Source organism: Podarcis erhardii (genome assembly GCF_964252035.2).
Source record: "Podarcis erhardii genome assembly, chromosome: 4".
Classification (NCBI taxonomy): domain Eukaryota; kingdom Metazoa; phylum Chordata; class Lepidosauria; order Squamata; family Lacertidae; genus Podarcis; species Podarcis erhardii.
In genome coordinates, this window is record NC_138508.1 from 5,162,042 (window position 1) to 5,176,271 (window position 14,230).

A 14,230-nucleotide genomic window follows, 5' to 3' on the forward strand; every position below is an offset into this window, starting at 1 on the left:
AGCCCCATTAGCTAAAGTGGTGCTTCAGGTTAAGAACAGTTTCAGGTTAAGAATGGACTTCCAAAGAATGGACCTCCAGAACGAATTAACTTCTTAACCTGAGGTACCACTGTATCTTCCTGCCTGCCTGGGTAGAGCCTCTTCTTCTTTCCGTCTCTCCAGCAAGCCCTCTGTACTCTTGCAGGCTGCTTCCTGCTTTGCATTCCCTGTTTCCCCTTCATCTGGCACCAAAGGACAGAAAGGGCTCACAACATGAGTTTGACCAAACTGCGGGAGGCAGTGGAAGACAGGAGTGCCTGGCGTGCTCTGGTCCAGGGGGTCACAAAGAGTCGGACACGACTAAACGACTAAACAACATAAATGATTTCCTTTCCTCTTGGGTTTTTTGAGTTGTAATGAAAGCTGCAGAGGGAGGCGTGAAGCGCAGGGTAGGAATGTGGGAATCCCGCCATGCCCGGTTCTCCTCCTTTAGGATTTCCTCCTGCAAAATCCCTGCTCGAGCTCCAATTTAAATGCAGCTGGGTGGGGAATGTGCTGTTCCCACTGGACCTGCCCCAGTTGCCGCATTGCAGACAGGTAAGCTTGGCATTGCCAGGTCAGCAGCATCCCAGAACTTGCGCAAGGCCCCAATCCCTGCTGATGTCATGGGAGGAGGCCCCTGGCGATGGAAGTTAATTGGGAGAGGGAAGCGCAGGAACACAGACCCCTCCCTCCCCCCAAAAGGGTATGTGTACTATAATTTGCGGGACACGGGTGGCGCTGTGGTCTAAACCACTGAGCTTAAGGCTTGCCAGTCAGAAGGTCGGCGGTTCAAATCCCCGCGACGGGGTGAGCTCCTGTTTGTTTGGTCCCTGTTCCTGCCCACCTAGCAGTTCGAAAGCACACCGGTGCAAGTAGATAAATAGGTACCGCTCTGGCGGGAAGGTAAGCGGCGCTTCCGTGCACTTCTCTTGTTTCGCCAGAAGCGACTTAGTCATGCTGGCCATGACCTGGAAGCTGTCTGTGGACAAACACCGGCTCCCTTGGCCTATAGAGCGAGATGAGTGCCGCAACCCCAGAGTCGTTCGCGGCTGGACCTAATGGTCAGGGGTACCTTTATCTTTACTATAATTTGCAGCCAGCTCTTGCCAGGCTGATGCACACAAGCTGCAGTCAGTCTTCTTAAATCATCATCATCATTAAAGACCCACCCGAAGATTGAAGCCGTCCACCTGGCACCGGAGGAGGCTAGGCAACCTGGAAACTTCAGGTCAGACCTGGATGTCTGACAACCCCAGACATGTTCCCTGCCTCCTGGAGAAGGTTACTGTAGCTGTGATTCCTGCATTGCAGGCGGTTGGACTAGACTAGAGGACCCTTTAAGTTACCTCCAACTATGCAAGTCTATGATTGTATGAAAGAGGAGAGCCTGCTCTATGTCCATAGGCTCCTCTGAGGTTTTGTTCTCATGCCGGCCAGGCAGGGACATGACGGAGGTGGTGAGGCCAGCAAGAATGGCTCCTCTCTCTCTCTCTCTCTCTCTCTCGGCTGCAGCACAATTGTAAATGGGTGGCCCCCTCCCCTTGGCAGCACGGATGGCTGAGACACTTCCATCATTCTGGCGCCAAGTAAAGATGTCTCGCTTTGCCTGGACAGTTTGCAGGTTATTAGAGAACTCCTGTGCAATTTCAAATAGCTTTAGCATTGCATTTTTAGCATCTCTCACTATGTTTATAGTTTGGATGGCTTTTAAGGATCTGGGCTCATGTGCTATTTTAACATGTGTTTTTCACCCCACCCTGTGATTGATGACTTGGCTATAATTATGCCAAGTGGGCAAGCAAATGGAGAACAACCAAATGAGGTTTAAGGGAATTTTCGAATGCATTCAAGAATAAAGAAGATGTTTGCAGTACACTTGTTTCCCTATGGTAGGTGTGCTTAGGGATAAAAAGGGGAAAGGGGACACCCTGACCATTGGGTCCAGTCGTGGCAGACTCTGGGGTTGCAGCGCTCATCTCGCTTTACTGGCCGAGGGAGCCGGCGTACAGCTTCCAGGTCATGTGGCCAACAGGACTAAGCCGCTTCTAGCGAACCAGAGCAGCGCACGGAAACGCCGTTTACCTTCCCGCCGGAGCGGTACCTATTTATCTACTTGCACTTTGACGTGCTTTCGAACAGCTAGGTTGGCAGGAGCAGGGACCGAGCAACGGGAGCTCACCCCGTCACAGGGATTCGAACCGCTGACCTTCTGATCGGCAATTCCTAGGCTCTGTGGTTTAACCCACAGCGCCACCCGCATTCCTTGCTGAGGGATAAAGCAGCACATAATGTTGAGTCTGCGGGGATATCTGCCACAAGGTTCATTTTGTGCAGTTTCTCAACAGATGTACACATGCGAAGCTGTGGAACGCCATGCAAAACATAATCTTGGTACAGTAACATCCCCAGTTATCTTGAGATTGCTTTATTTGAAGGATGAATCCAGCCTCATATAACCTGCATGCTTAACTCTAGTTAATACATGAAGGGGTTAAGATCATAGAGTAAGCTGTCTCATCATGTTTTGCTAATTCAAACCCCCTCACCTTGGGAGGAAGGGTTACCAAACTTTTTGCCCTCTCTTTTTCCACCATATGAACACTACTACCAGGGAGGTCTAAGCTGGATGCTCCAAGCTTAGACCGCATGGCTTTAGCAAGCCATCTTTGTGTTTCTATACAAATAATTTTGAAGTATTCACCATTTTGAAACTAAGTTAAACTTCCTGTCTTCTCTTGCTGTTGTATAAAGCAGTTTTCCCACACATCATGGATTTTTAGATGTGCTTTTCTATTTTCATTTTTTTTTTTGCATGCACACTTTCTACTGTATGCATTTTTGCACATATTAGTTAGCTAGAGAACTGCACTGCAAAATTCAGAGAAGTGTGGCGTTCAATCAGCAGTTCTGTTTCAGTTTGCATATTTTTTCAGGAATTGCAAATTAGGTAAGTTGATCTTTAAATGCAACTTGTGTCAAAATCTCCCCTCATTGAAATGTGTCATGCTGTAGTGCTACAGCAGGGATCAGACTGGGGTGGAATCTACACACATATAAAAAACGTTGTGAAAAAGCTTTTATTAAAAAACGTTTTGAAAAAATATATCAAATTTTGCGTAGCTCACTGTCGCCATCTAGTGTCCCATCTGTATATTGCACTTTAGAACACATTTAAAATGTTATATTTACAGCTGTGTAGATGAGTCCTGGCAGTCCCCAAAATTCTCTCTTCCGCAATCTCAGGAAGTGAAACCAGCTCCCCTGCCCCCCTCCCAAATGCATCTGGTTTCCTTAATCACAGCCATTTCTCCAACCCAACACAGCAGCCTCTGAAGCCAGAAAGGCCATGATCGTGACTGGCAACACACACACACACACACACACACACACACACACGCATACACACACAATTATTCCCCTTCACAAGGCCTAGTGAGATTGCCCATTGTTCTGGCTTGAATGGCTAGCAAATTACTCCAGCCTTTCCTTGTCAGAAATGAGTTTCCTAATTTTGAGGTGGGTAATTGGTCCGGCTTTTTATCATTGCATCATGCAGACTGCAGCAAAATTATTGCAAAAGATGCCTCTTACTTTTTTGGGGGGGGGGGCATGGAATATTTGCAGACAATGCAGTTAGGCTCATTTCCTGCTCATTTCCGGCAATCGCCAGGACTAAAGAACAGCTGTGCCATTTCAATACAATATTCAGCCCATGCCTATCCAACTGTCTCCTGCTTGAAGCTTCTTCTTGCTCCCTGATGGATTTGAGCTCCAGCATTTAACCAGGAGTTACCTGGTGGGGTTTTTGAGGGCGCCTAAGCTCAGCCCTTGCACCAGAGTCACACATACTCTGTTCTAGCCAGGTGTTTTCCACTTTATGCAGAGTGGTTCTCTGATTCTCAGGGAGAGGGTCTTCCAGATCATTGGCGACAACCTGGACCTTTATAACACGGAGGTGAAAAGGACAGAAATTGAGACCTTCTGCATGCAAAACAGAGAAATTGAATTGCAGAGTTGGAAGAGACCCCAAGGGTCAAGTCCAATCCCCTGCGATGCAGGAATAAATAGCTTACCTTATTCCAGTGGTTCTCCATGGATGTGGCAGGAGAGCGTGGCAAGGGTGGCAGGAAGATTCAAGGACAAAGAAACATTTAAACATTTTAGCATAGTATCGTAAATTTGTTTGGGTGTTCACCCAGAAACAGTATCCACGCCTCTCTTCAAGAGCACTTTTATATTCTTCTACCATTCTCTATACTGTTGTGATCAGGGATTTTCAACTCTGACAGATATGCAAGATCAGAAAAGAGCAAGGCTTCTTTGCGCTGATGAGATGAGCATTTGTTTGTCCCAAGTCAGGCCTAATATACCGTACCTTTTCCGTGTACAAGACAAGGGGGTTTTTTACTCTAAAATTATGTTCAAAAACTTGCCTCGTCTTATACATGGAGAGTGAATGGGGTGGACGGGTGATTGGCTGCAGCTTCTCTAATTGGGTTGGTGATTGCCTTCTGCAGCAAACACTGCTGTTGATTGGCTGCCGCTGCCAGTGGACAGGTAATTTTTTTTTTTTTTTGCTGGGGAAGGGTCTGTTTGCGGTTGGTTGTCGCTCTGGCAAGTGGGCGATTGTATGCTGCTGGTGATTGTCAGCGTCGATGGTGCATTTGAGCAATTTGTGGCAATTCCCTCCCCCCCCAAAAGCTGTAAAAGCCTGGGCAATCCTCTACAAAAAAAGCTCAACAACTCTGAACCATCTCCTCCTGTCTTATAGACAGAAAAGTACGGTAAATGCGATTACCCAGCAAAGGGTAATCATCACATACAGCTCCCTGACTTAAGGTACATATAAGGTACACCTGACTTACATATAAGGTACACCTGACTTAAGGTACATATGTAAAAGGTTCGTTTATAATTATATTTTGAGAATGATCCCTGTTAGTCATCACATACAGCTCCCAAGTTAAAACAGTACAACGCATCATCAGAGATCTACAACCTCTCCTGGACAATGACAGTTCTCTTTCTCAAGCTCTGGGAGGAAGACCTTTCATTGCCTACAGACAGCCACCCAGTCTTAAACAACTCCTAACCCACAATAATACTACAACCAGACCTAACACGGACACTGGCACCAGAGCCTGCAATAAACCCAGATGCCAACTTTGCTGCCACATACACCCGGACAACACCATTACTGGCCCCAACAACATCACACATACCATCTCGGGACTATTTAATTGCTCATCGTCTAACATTGTGTATGCCATAAAATGCCAACAGTGTCCTTCAGCTCTCTATATTGGACAAACAGGCCAGACCTTACGCCAAAGAATAAACGGACATAAATCGGACATCAGGAATCACAAGACAGAGAAACCAATAGGAGAACATTTCAATCTCCCAGGACATTCTATACAAGATCTCAAAGTAGCTGTTTTACTACAAAGGAATTTCAGAAATAGACTGGAAAGAGAAGCTGCTGAATTACAACTTATCACCAAACTCAAAACCATGGAGAAACCTGGTCTGAACAAAGACCTTGGATTCTTATCTCATTATACATGACAAAGCCATTTTTCACCTTTTCACCCCTTGCTTTTTCCTGTAAGACCTATTGCAGTCGTTAAGAGTCGTCAACAGGCTCATCACAGCTATCTGCCAATCACCCATTCCCACCACCCTTCTGAGTAATACCCCTCCCCACCTTCTCACTATATAGAAGGGTCTGGAAACTTCTGTTTCAGTGTATCTGAAGAAGTGTGCATGCACACGAAAGCTCATACCAAGAACTGACTTAGTTGGTCTTTAAGGTGCTACTGGAAGGAATTTGTTTTGTTTTTACCCAGCAAAAGTAAGCTCACACCTCTCAGTGACTTTGTATATGTGCAGCTTGAACCTGTGACACAAACATGCCCTGCGATGTGCTGCCACAGAGCTTTGAGGACTCCCAGTCCCTTCACTGAATTTTTTTTGGGGTGCATCTGCTCCCCACACAATTGGCACACCTGACTTAAGGTACATATGTAAAAGGTTCGTTTATAATTATATTTTGAGAATGATCCCTGTTCTTATGTAGCTGCCTTGTTTTACACTTTCTCGATGCCCCATGATCACATTATAAAGTCGTGTCCTATGTTATAAACTGAGCGCTCCAAGTTCTTCCTTATTGTTTTCCAGTGTATTTCTTATCAATACAAAATTCAGGCTAAGTTGAAGGTGCTGGTTTTGGTGTGTATAAAGCCCTAAAACAGCTGGGGACTAGAAGACCTGAAAGACCACCCACCCCCTTATATACTCAATGGATCGCTGCCCCCTGCAGGTGAGAGACTCCTTTAGATACTATGTTATCAGGAGGTCCAGTCCCTATGGGATAGGAATCAGGTCTTTAGTGTGGGGGCACTGACCCTTTGTAATTCCCTCCCCCTGAATATTAGTCAGGCACAGACTCTGTAGTCTTTTCAGCACCCGCTGAAAACTTTCCTCTTCTAGCAAGCTGTTGAAGTCAAGATCTTTCCCAGGTTGCATCTGTACTGGAATAGTTTTAATATGTGTGTATCACTTGCTGCCCTGAGATCCTCTGGGAGGAAGGGCCGCCGAACAGAACTTACAAGAAAACAATGTTTTCATCAAGATATGCATTTTTACATACCTTATGTTTGGAGAACTGTGCCTCCAAATTTGGAGAAGTTTGAACTTTGGAGGTTAGGTTTTTCAGTTCGCTTATTGGTTTGGGAGATATGGATCGGGTAGGGTTGCCTACTAGCACATCTCTCTCCCATCCTTACTCCCTAATCTGGAGAGGGGACGGCTCACTGACAGAGCACTGGTTTTGCACTCGGAATTCCCCAGCTCACTCCCCAGGATTTTGACTCAAAAGGATTGCAGGATTGAGATACCTGATCAGCGGCTAAGAGCCAGGAGAGACTCACTGGACTGACTCAGGAGAGGGCAGCTTCATATGCTTACTCCCAAACCCCAGCTTCTGACCATCCCTCGACCCACACACTTCCAAGGCTCGCTTTTATTTTTTGAAAGGACAGTTGAGATTCTCCAGAAGTTGAATGAAGCAGCCCATACCCGTTCCAGCACTTTCCTGACCCAATCGTGGACAAAGTGTGATGACTTCTGTAGACTCCCCATAACATGACATGTTCCAAACAACACTTCCCCCTGGAGTCAGACTAACTTGCCCCAGTGTAACTGACACAAACTTTTAATAAACGCACAATGCCACAGGATATATTATTGTCAGTGTAAGCTTTCTTTTATACAAAAGCGATTACTCCTGGAAGGAATTATTCCAGCCCTTACTGGTTCTCTTCTTTGAGAGTCCATGTAATCCAGTAGTGACAGCGTCTGGCTTTAGAACAGCCAGTCCACCCGACTCTCTTGGACGAGGTCGTTATCTCAGTTCTCTGTCCGTAAAATGGGCACGTTAAGGTGCCACTTCCCTGTGCTGTTACTATACGTAAAGGGGATATCGTGATGAAATTGTAGGGCGTCGCTGCTTCCTCCATGAGGATAAGAAGGGTTCAACCACAAGGATTCTCCTTCTTTCTGTAGCAGACCAAGGCAGCCTCCTCTTGCTGCTGCCATTGCCCAATTTCCCACTGTTCTTCATCTTGAACCAGCAAAACAGAACCACAGGCTTCCCTCCAGGAAGGAAATATAAGACGTTGCACCCCAGGTGGTACGCAGCGTCTAATGATCAGCTTGGGGATCCTATTATTACTGACAGGTGGGTTATATGTTTATGTATAATATTTATATCTTGCCCTTTGCCAAATGGCACTTGGGCAGCTAACACCAAGTTGTATGTACAAAAGGAGGAACGGATAAAAGTGCCAAAACACAGCACGAGGAAGTCTCCTCTGTCTTCAGTCTCGTTCTGTTCACATAGCAGCTGGGACTCATGCTTAACCTCTGCAGCTCGGCCTCTTCTTTTGGTGGAATAGAAATTGGTTCTGGTGCATTGGTCAAGCAGCTGACTCCTGGAGCACTGACGGAGAGCTGGTGCCAGATTCTCTGCGGGCTCCACTCTCCTTCTTTTTTAACATGAAGTATAGAATGCACAGCAACGCAAAGCAGCTTGCTTCCAAAAAAATCTGAAGGCCAACAAACCTGAGGGCCCAAAAAATTAAAAGGAAGAAATCAGTGAGGTCAAAGGGACCACAGTGCAGCATCTACCTGCCTGCCTAGCCAGCCTTCCATTTTAAAATGGATGCTAGGCTTCTTCTCCACTCCCCAGGAATCCAAATTCGGCCACATGCCCTGCCTTGGGCTTGAAAGGACTACTGTGGCTAAAATTAAGATTCATACAACTAACCCTATCTTCTGACCTAGAGGAAACTTCTGAAAGTCATCGTTATCTGAAGAGATGGTCTGCACAGAAGGAAGAAACTCAGTAAAGCCAAAAGCAGTTGAAGGGCAAGTGTTATGCACCTGGCCACCTGAACAGATGGCCAGTCTTGTGGGACTTTACATCTATTTTGCTTTGTCTTGTTTTCACTTCTCTGTATTTTAAAATTGCTGTGCCATGAGATCAGTCGCAATGAGGGGCAGGGTATGCATTCTTTAAAATAAGCAAACTCCATCTTTTGCTGTTGCCTTTCAACCTGACCCTTGTCTGTAGATAGTATTGATGCCACAAACACACACACACACACCAAATTAGTGACCTGTTATGGGGACAAAGAGAGGGGCTCAGTAGGAGGCTTACCTGTGCCGGAATAATACATTGTTATAGTATCTGCAGGCTGTTCTCTTTTGGCACTTGTATTGCCACAGGACGCAGGCTGTGTCAATGAGGCTACCGTACACCACTGGCGCAGGCAACCAGGCTAGAAAAGCAAGCAAGAAGTTCATGCCACGTAAGAGTTGGCCTCCCCCAGACCTTTCCAACAGCAGCCCTGATATTGCCAGATTTCAGCCTGGACCACTTGGCCATTTTGCAGGTTTTGGAGAACTGAAAGGGGTTAGAGAAGCACTGCGCTGAAGACCCCCAAGCAGCTTGAAAAGTGCTTGCTGGCCTCTCAGTAAGAAATATGGAAGTAGCCAGGCAGTTTCATTGCAGGGCAGAAGAGAGTCACTGTACCACACGATGCATGGGGCCCCAATCATTGGCATCCTCTTTTGGAGCAGCCTAAATAAGGAAGGCACTTCATTATTACGTATGCCTGAAAGAGCAGCTTCAACTCAGTTTGATATTGGCTGATCTAGATAAGAGACACAGATGCCTCCACACCATATCTATGCCACTGCATGCTTACTGTACTCCATTGTAGTAAGAGCAATGATTGTATTTCAGGTCCCCTGTCCCTTCATGTGTGTCGTTTTATAAAAATAAAATAAAATTATTTGGTATGTGTGTGTCTTTAATTTGAGGGGCTCAGTAAAAGGTACTGGGGTAAGTTAAATTGCAATGGAAATGTACGTGGGGGTGGGGACACAACCACCTATCCAAGGTACTGGTGGGAGCCAAATGATCCCAACATGCTTAACACTTTGCTTTAACAGTACAATAGCTATATCTCCACATTTGGGGATGAGGTGCAACCAGAAGTGATTTTAGACACAGTTGGTGGAACTGCCTGAAGCTAAAAGAAACTGGCAAGAAACAACAACCAATACAAGATCTGTTTTGAAACTCCAGGTTCAGAAAGATTTCTGAATTTTTCTGTTTATGTAGTTGAAAAGTGCAACACCCAGTGAAGAGGGAAATTTGTTATTTCAGATAATAGTGGTAGCACCAATTCCATATGCAAAATATTGGTGGAGAAAGGAAATGCCCCCATTTGGCGGAATGTCACATCAAATTGTGGGAAATGGCTGTTTTGAGTAAAATTACTTGTGTTTGTTTCAGTTCCACAAGCAGAAAAAGAGGGTAAACAGATCTGAACAGGACTGGACACAACTTATATAACTTTGGGGTAGTAAGCAGGTGGAGGTTATTATAATTCTCCATTTTATGAAATGTGATTATGATTGCTTTTAAGGCTTACATTTTCTCTTTCTACTCATTTTTTAAATTTTACCACCTATTTCCCCCCTCTTTTTATCTTTTTTATAATTAAGAACTAGATGGACATTTCTATATTATTATTGATTACATATATTATAATCTCACGAATTGTGTGTGTGTATATCACTATTTACTATGATTTATTTGTCATTAAGAAAACTGATGATAGCATATGTTTGATTTTAAAACAAAACAACAACACCTACTTTATGTTGATGTGGCAGATAAAATAAGGCGGTGTTAGCTATTTCATATACAGTCATACCTCGGGTTGAAGTAGCTTCAGGTTAAGGATTTTCGGGTTGCGCTCTGCGGCGACCTGGAAGTAACGGAGCATGTTACTTCCGGGTTTCGCCGCTCGCGCATGCGCATACGCTCAAAATGCCGTCACACGCATGCACAGAAACAGTGAACCGCGCATGCGCGGACTGCGTTCACTTCATGATGCGAACGGGGCTCCGGAACGGATCCCGTTCGCATCCAGAGGTACCACTGTATTTTGGTTCTTTTTCTCAAGAAGGGTTTGAGTTGAAGAAAAACATTGCATTAGTAAGCAGGGGTCTGCCAGGCACAATGGGAATTACTGTATTTTTCTGTGTATAAGACTAGGTTTTCCCCCTAAAAAATAATGTCCAAAATGTGGGGGCATCTTATACACAGGGGCCATCTCCCCCATTTTCTTAAATTGGAGTCCCCCAAAATAGGGGTCGTCTTATACATGGGGGTGTCTTATAGATGGAAAAATACAGTAATATTGTTTGGGGGGAACATTACATTATCACCCCTGCATAATTGCGCACCTGTACTATAAAAAAACTTATGTTGTATCTTACATTTGGAATAATTATTCAGTATAGTGTGTGTGTGCTTTGACTATGAATTTATTGGGGCCTATTGGACCCCAGTCAAATCTGTAAATGCTTCTTGAATGTGTCCACAAGTTAAAATGCACAGAAAGCAAAGATTGCTCTGGCTTCTGAGATTTCACCCTGCACACTCAACAAGTGTTCAAGTTTTCTGTACAACCACCAAGGCTGGAAATTTCCTTTTCAGGATGCGAAATTCGCCCCCCAACAGCAAACTGACTGTGCCCCAAATACACACGCACCACTTGCCTCTGGCTTACCTAGAACTCTCTGCATGAGGAACTGTATCCCTATGGCAAAAGACTTATCTTCAGGGTCAACGTTTCTGAAAGAGAAAGCCAAAAAGGATTGGTGGGAGCCCAAGGGGCATGTCTGCAGAAGGCTGTGAGCCCTTGGGGACTCTTCAGGCTAGGTGATCTGCTGTTACGCTAGAAAACAACTGCTTGCGAAAATGTGCACATTAGTTGAAACTGCATGCAAAAATGTGCTTATTGGGAGAAATCCACAACAGAACATGGGTAAATTTTCATGAGGGTTAATAACCATATATATGCAAATTGCTGCAGAAATCTGGAAAACTGAATTTAAGATTGGAAGTTGGGGGGGGGGGGGAGTCAACTAAGAGAATTGAAATGGACAGATCCTTCCAGCCCTTGTTCCAGCTTTCTGCACATGAGGTGTATTTTTCAGAAGAGATTCTTGCTGCTCCTAATGCCTGGAACTTTTTTTGAAACACTTTGTGGTGGCACTTCCTTCTCGCTCTCTCCCTTAAAATCCCCCCCCCCCGAAACTCACTTTTCACAGGAGGCTTATGCCCTTATTCCTTACTCCCACTGAACTGAGCTCAAGAGAGAGCATTTAGCTGCATTTGTTCATATTCATATTTTTGCTTCCTTTGCCTTTCCCATTCCTGCCCCATAGCTGCCATTTCTTCCATTGTCAAAGTTTAGACTATAGGCTCTTTGGGGGCTGGGAGTCTGTCGGTGAAGTGCCATGTAATTCCCGGTGAACACTAATCAATAAACAACTGGGCATAAACTGTTGGCTGTTTTTTTTTAAATGAACCATCTCTTCCCTCCCCTTTGTGAAGGACAGACATTCAAATACAGCAGAGCCCACAAATGCATCTGATCTAGATTCCTTGACAGAGAAAGGCTGCTGCTCAAATGTTCCTAGGAAGTACTTTTAAAATGTCACGAAGTACCTCAGAACAAGCACAAAGCCCGGTGTGTGTGCGAGGCTCCCCAGGAACGTGGACAAGGAGGCGATGGTCACAAAAGGCATCAGGAAATTGGAACAGTGGAAGCTGCAGCTCCCAGGTGTAGCGTACCCATAGCCGCCGTCGACAACAATGCAGTTGCAACTGGTGTAGTTCTGAGGGAAGGGGCAGGAAGTCAGAGAAGGAACAACGGCAACAGTACCAGGGGCAGGTGGGAGGAAAGGTTAAGACTGATCTCCTCCTTCCCTTCTCCCCATTGCCATTCCCCCATCTTGAATAAGGAGCATCCATTAATCTAAAAGCATGAATCAAAGAAGAAGAGGAAGAGGAGGAGGAGGAGGAGGAGGAGGAGGAGGAGGAGTAGTTTGGATTTGATATCCCGCTTTATCCCTACCCAAAGGAGTCTGAAAGCGGCTCACAATCTCCTTTCCCTTCCTCCCCCACAACAAACACCCTGTGAGGTGAGTGAGGCTGAGAGACTTCAGAGAAGTGTGACTAGCCCAAGGTCACCCAGCAGCTGAATGTGGAGGAGCGGGGAATCGAACCTGGTTCACGAGATTACGAGTCTACCACTCTTAACCACTACACCACACTGGTGTGGAGTTGGAAGGGACCCCAAGGGTCATCTGGCTAAACCCTCTGCAATGTAGGAATCTTTTGCCCAGCATGGGGCTCATGTGTATTTCACATTAGCAGTGCCCATTTTCAAGCCTGCCTGAGGGATCCTGTATGTGGAGGGGACTGTGTGTGGTTCCGTAAGGCCTAACTATGTGTGGCAGGCAAGAGCATGTAGCGGACTCTGGATGACAAAACAAAAGAGGGCAATTTGCAGCAGAGGCACGGAAGAGGTAGGGACACCTCCCACCTGATGCTTCTCCACTCCAAGCCCACCACTTTCCTGACCACTTTCCTCTTGCAGGCTTCTTTATGAAGATCTAGAAGAATCTATACTCACCAGAACTTTCTGTGTTTCGGATTCGATATTTAGCCCCGTGCAGCCAGCGTAGCAAGGGGAGATGTATTCAATACCATTCGCACCGCACACAGGGTTATAGGCTGACGGGGAGCATTTGCACATTTGGTTACAATCGAAAATGTGTTCCTCAATTCCAGAACTGCAAAAGGAAGAGCACAGAATTAGGTCAGCAAGAGCATCATGGCCCTGGGACATTTTTGCATGCGCTTGCACAAAGGCTTATGCAAATATTTATTGGGGCTGTCATTCAGTACAAGACACCATAGTCAACTGATCGTATGAGTTTTACTTGATTAAATCGGCTTTCCTACAAAAAGCTTTCCTTCCTTCCTTCCTTCCTTCCTTCCTTCCTTCCTTCCTTCCTTCCTTCCTTCCAGAATCAGAGAGTTGGGTCATTTAGCCCAACCCCCTGCAATGCTGGAATCTCAACTAAAGCATCCATGACAGAGTCTTCGTATGTGATGCTTACATGTGTCACAGCGGGTGGCATCCCAGTGCCAGGAACCGCTGAGCACTGCAACATGTGCTGAGAGGCGTAATTGCAGCCCCTCAGGCTAGAACCTTCTCGATCTGGCCTGGCTCCATATTCCTAGCTTCCTTTATGAGCCGACCTTGTTGCTTGAGCTGTGGCTCTAGAGGACCTTTTCATTTCCAGTCTTCTTCTTCAGCCCTGACTTTCTCCATACTGCAGAGGTAAAATTCATGTTAAATTGCTGTTTTAGGGGTTGTTATTAAAAGTCTGGAACAGATTAATCCATTTTGCATTACTTTCTATGGGAAAGCTGCCTTGGTTTTGGAAAGCTTTGGTTTTGGAATGGATTTCTGGAATGCATTAAGTTTGAGAACCTAGGTACCACTGTACTTAATCGGTGTGAAGTGGAGGTCAAGGTATGGATAGGGGCAAACTTGATGCTCAGGTTTCTGCCAGAAGACCCCTCCCAGGTTACGAAATAGCTCTGGTGCATATATGATGTATGTATGTTGCTTCACTAAGGGTGTTGTGGGTAAAAAGGAAAAGTTATAAAAAAGGGAGCCATCCTTTGTTCGGGGCTTCTTTCTGCTTTTTCCATGTGGTGGCTGAAAGTCCTGCAACAGTCTTCTAAATAAAGATCAGTCCTACAGGC

At 45.6% G+C, this 14,230-nt stretch overlaps 1 protein-coding gene across 4 annotated transcripts in view; it reads right to left on the minus strand.

Moving 5' to 3' along the window:
- Positions 1–7,264: 7,264 nt before the first annotated feature.
- SLCO2B1 (solute carrier organic anion transporter family member 2B1) overlaps positions 7,265–14,230 on the minus strand; it is a 62,704-nt gene continuing 55,738 nt past the window's right edge. For 3 of the 4 annotated variants that reach the window (XM_081860397.1, XM_081860398.1, XM_081860396.1), the window contains 5 exons: positions 13,086–13,245; positions 12,116–12,285; positions 11,172–11,236; positions 8,744–8,864; positions 7,265–8,145 (listed from right to left, as the gene is read on the minus strand). In XM_081860397.1, coding sequence (XP_081716523.1) covers positions 8,001–8,145; positions 8,744–8,864; positions 11,172–11,236; positions 12,116–12,285; positions 13,086–13,245 — 661 coding nt within the window. In that variant the 3' untranslated portion in view covers positions 7,265–8,000. Of the gene's footprint in view, positions 8,146–8,743; positions 8,865–10,224; positions 10,365–11,171; positions 11,237–12,115; positions 12,286–13,085; positions 13,246–14,230 lie in introns of those variants that run through there. The other variant, XM_081860399.1, reaches the window with a different exon arrangement.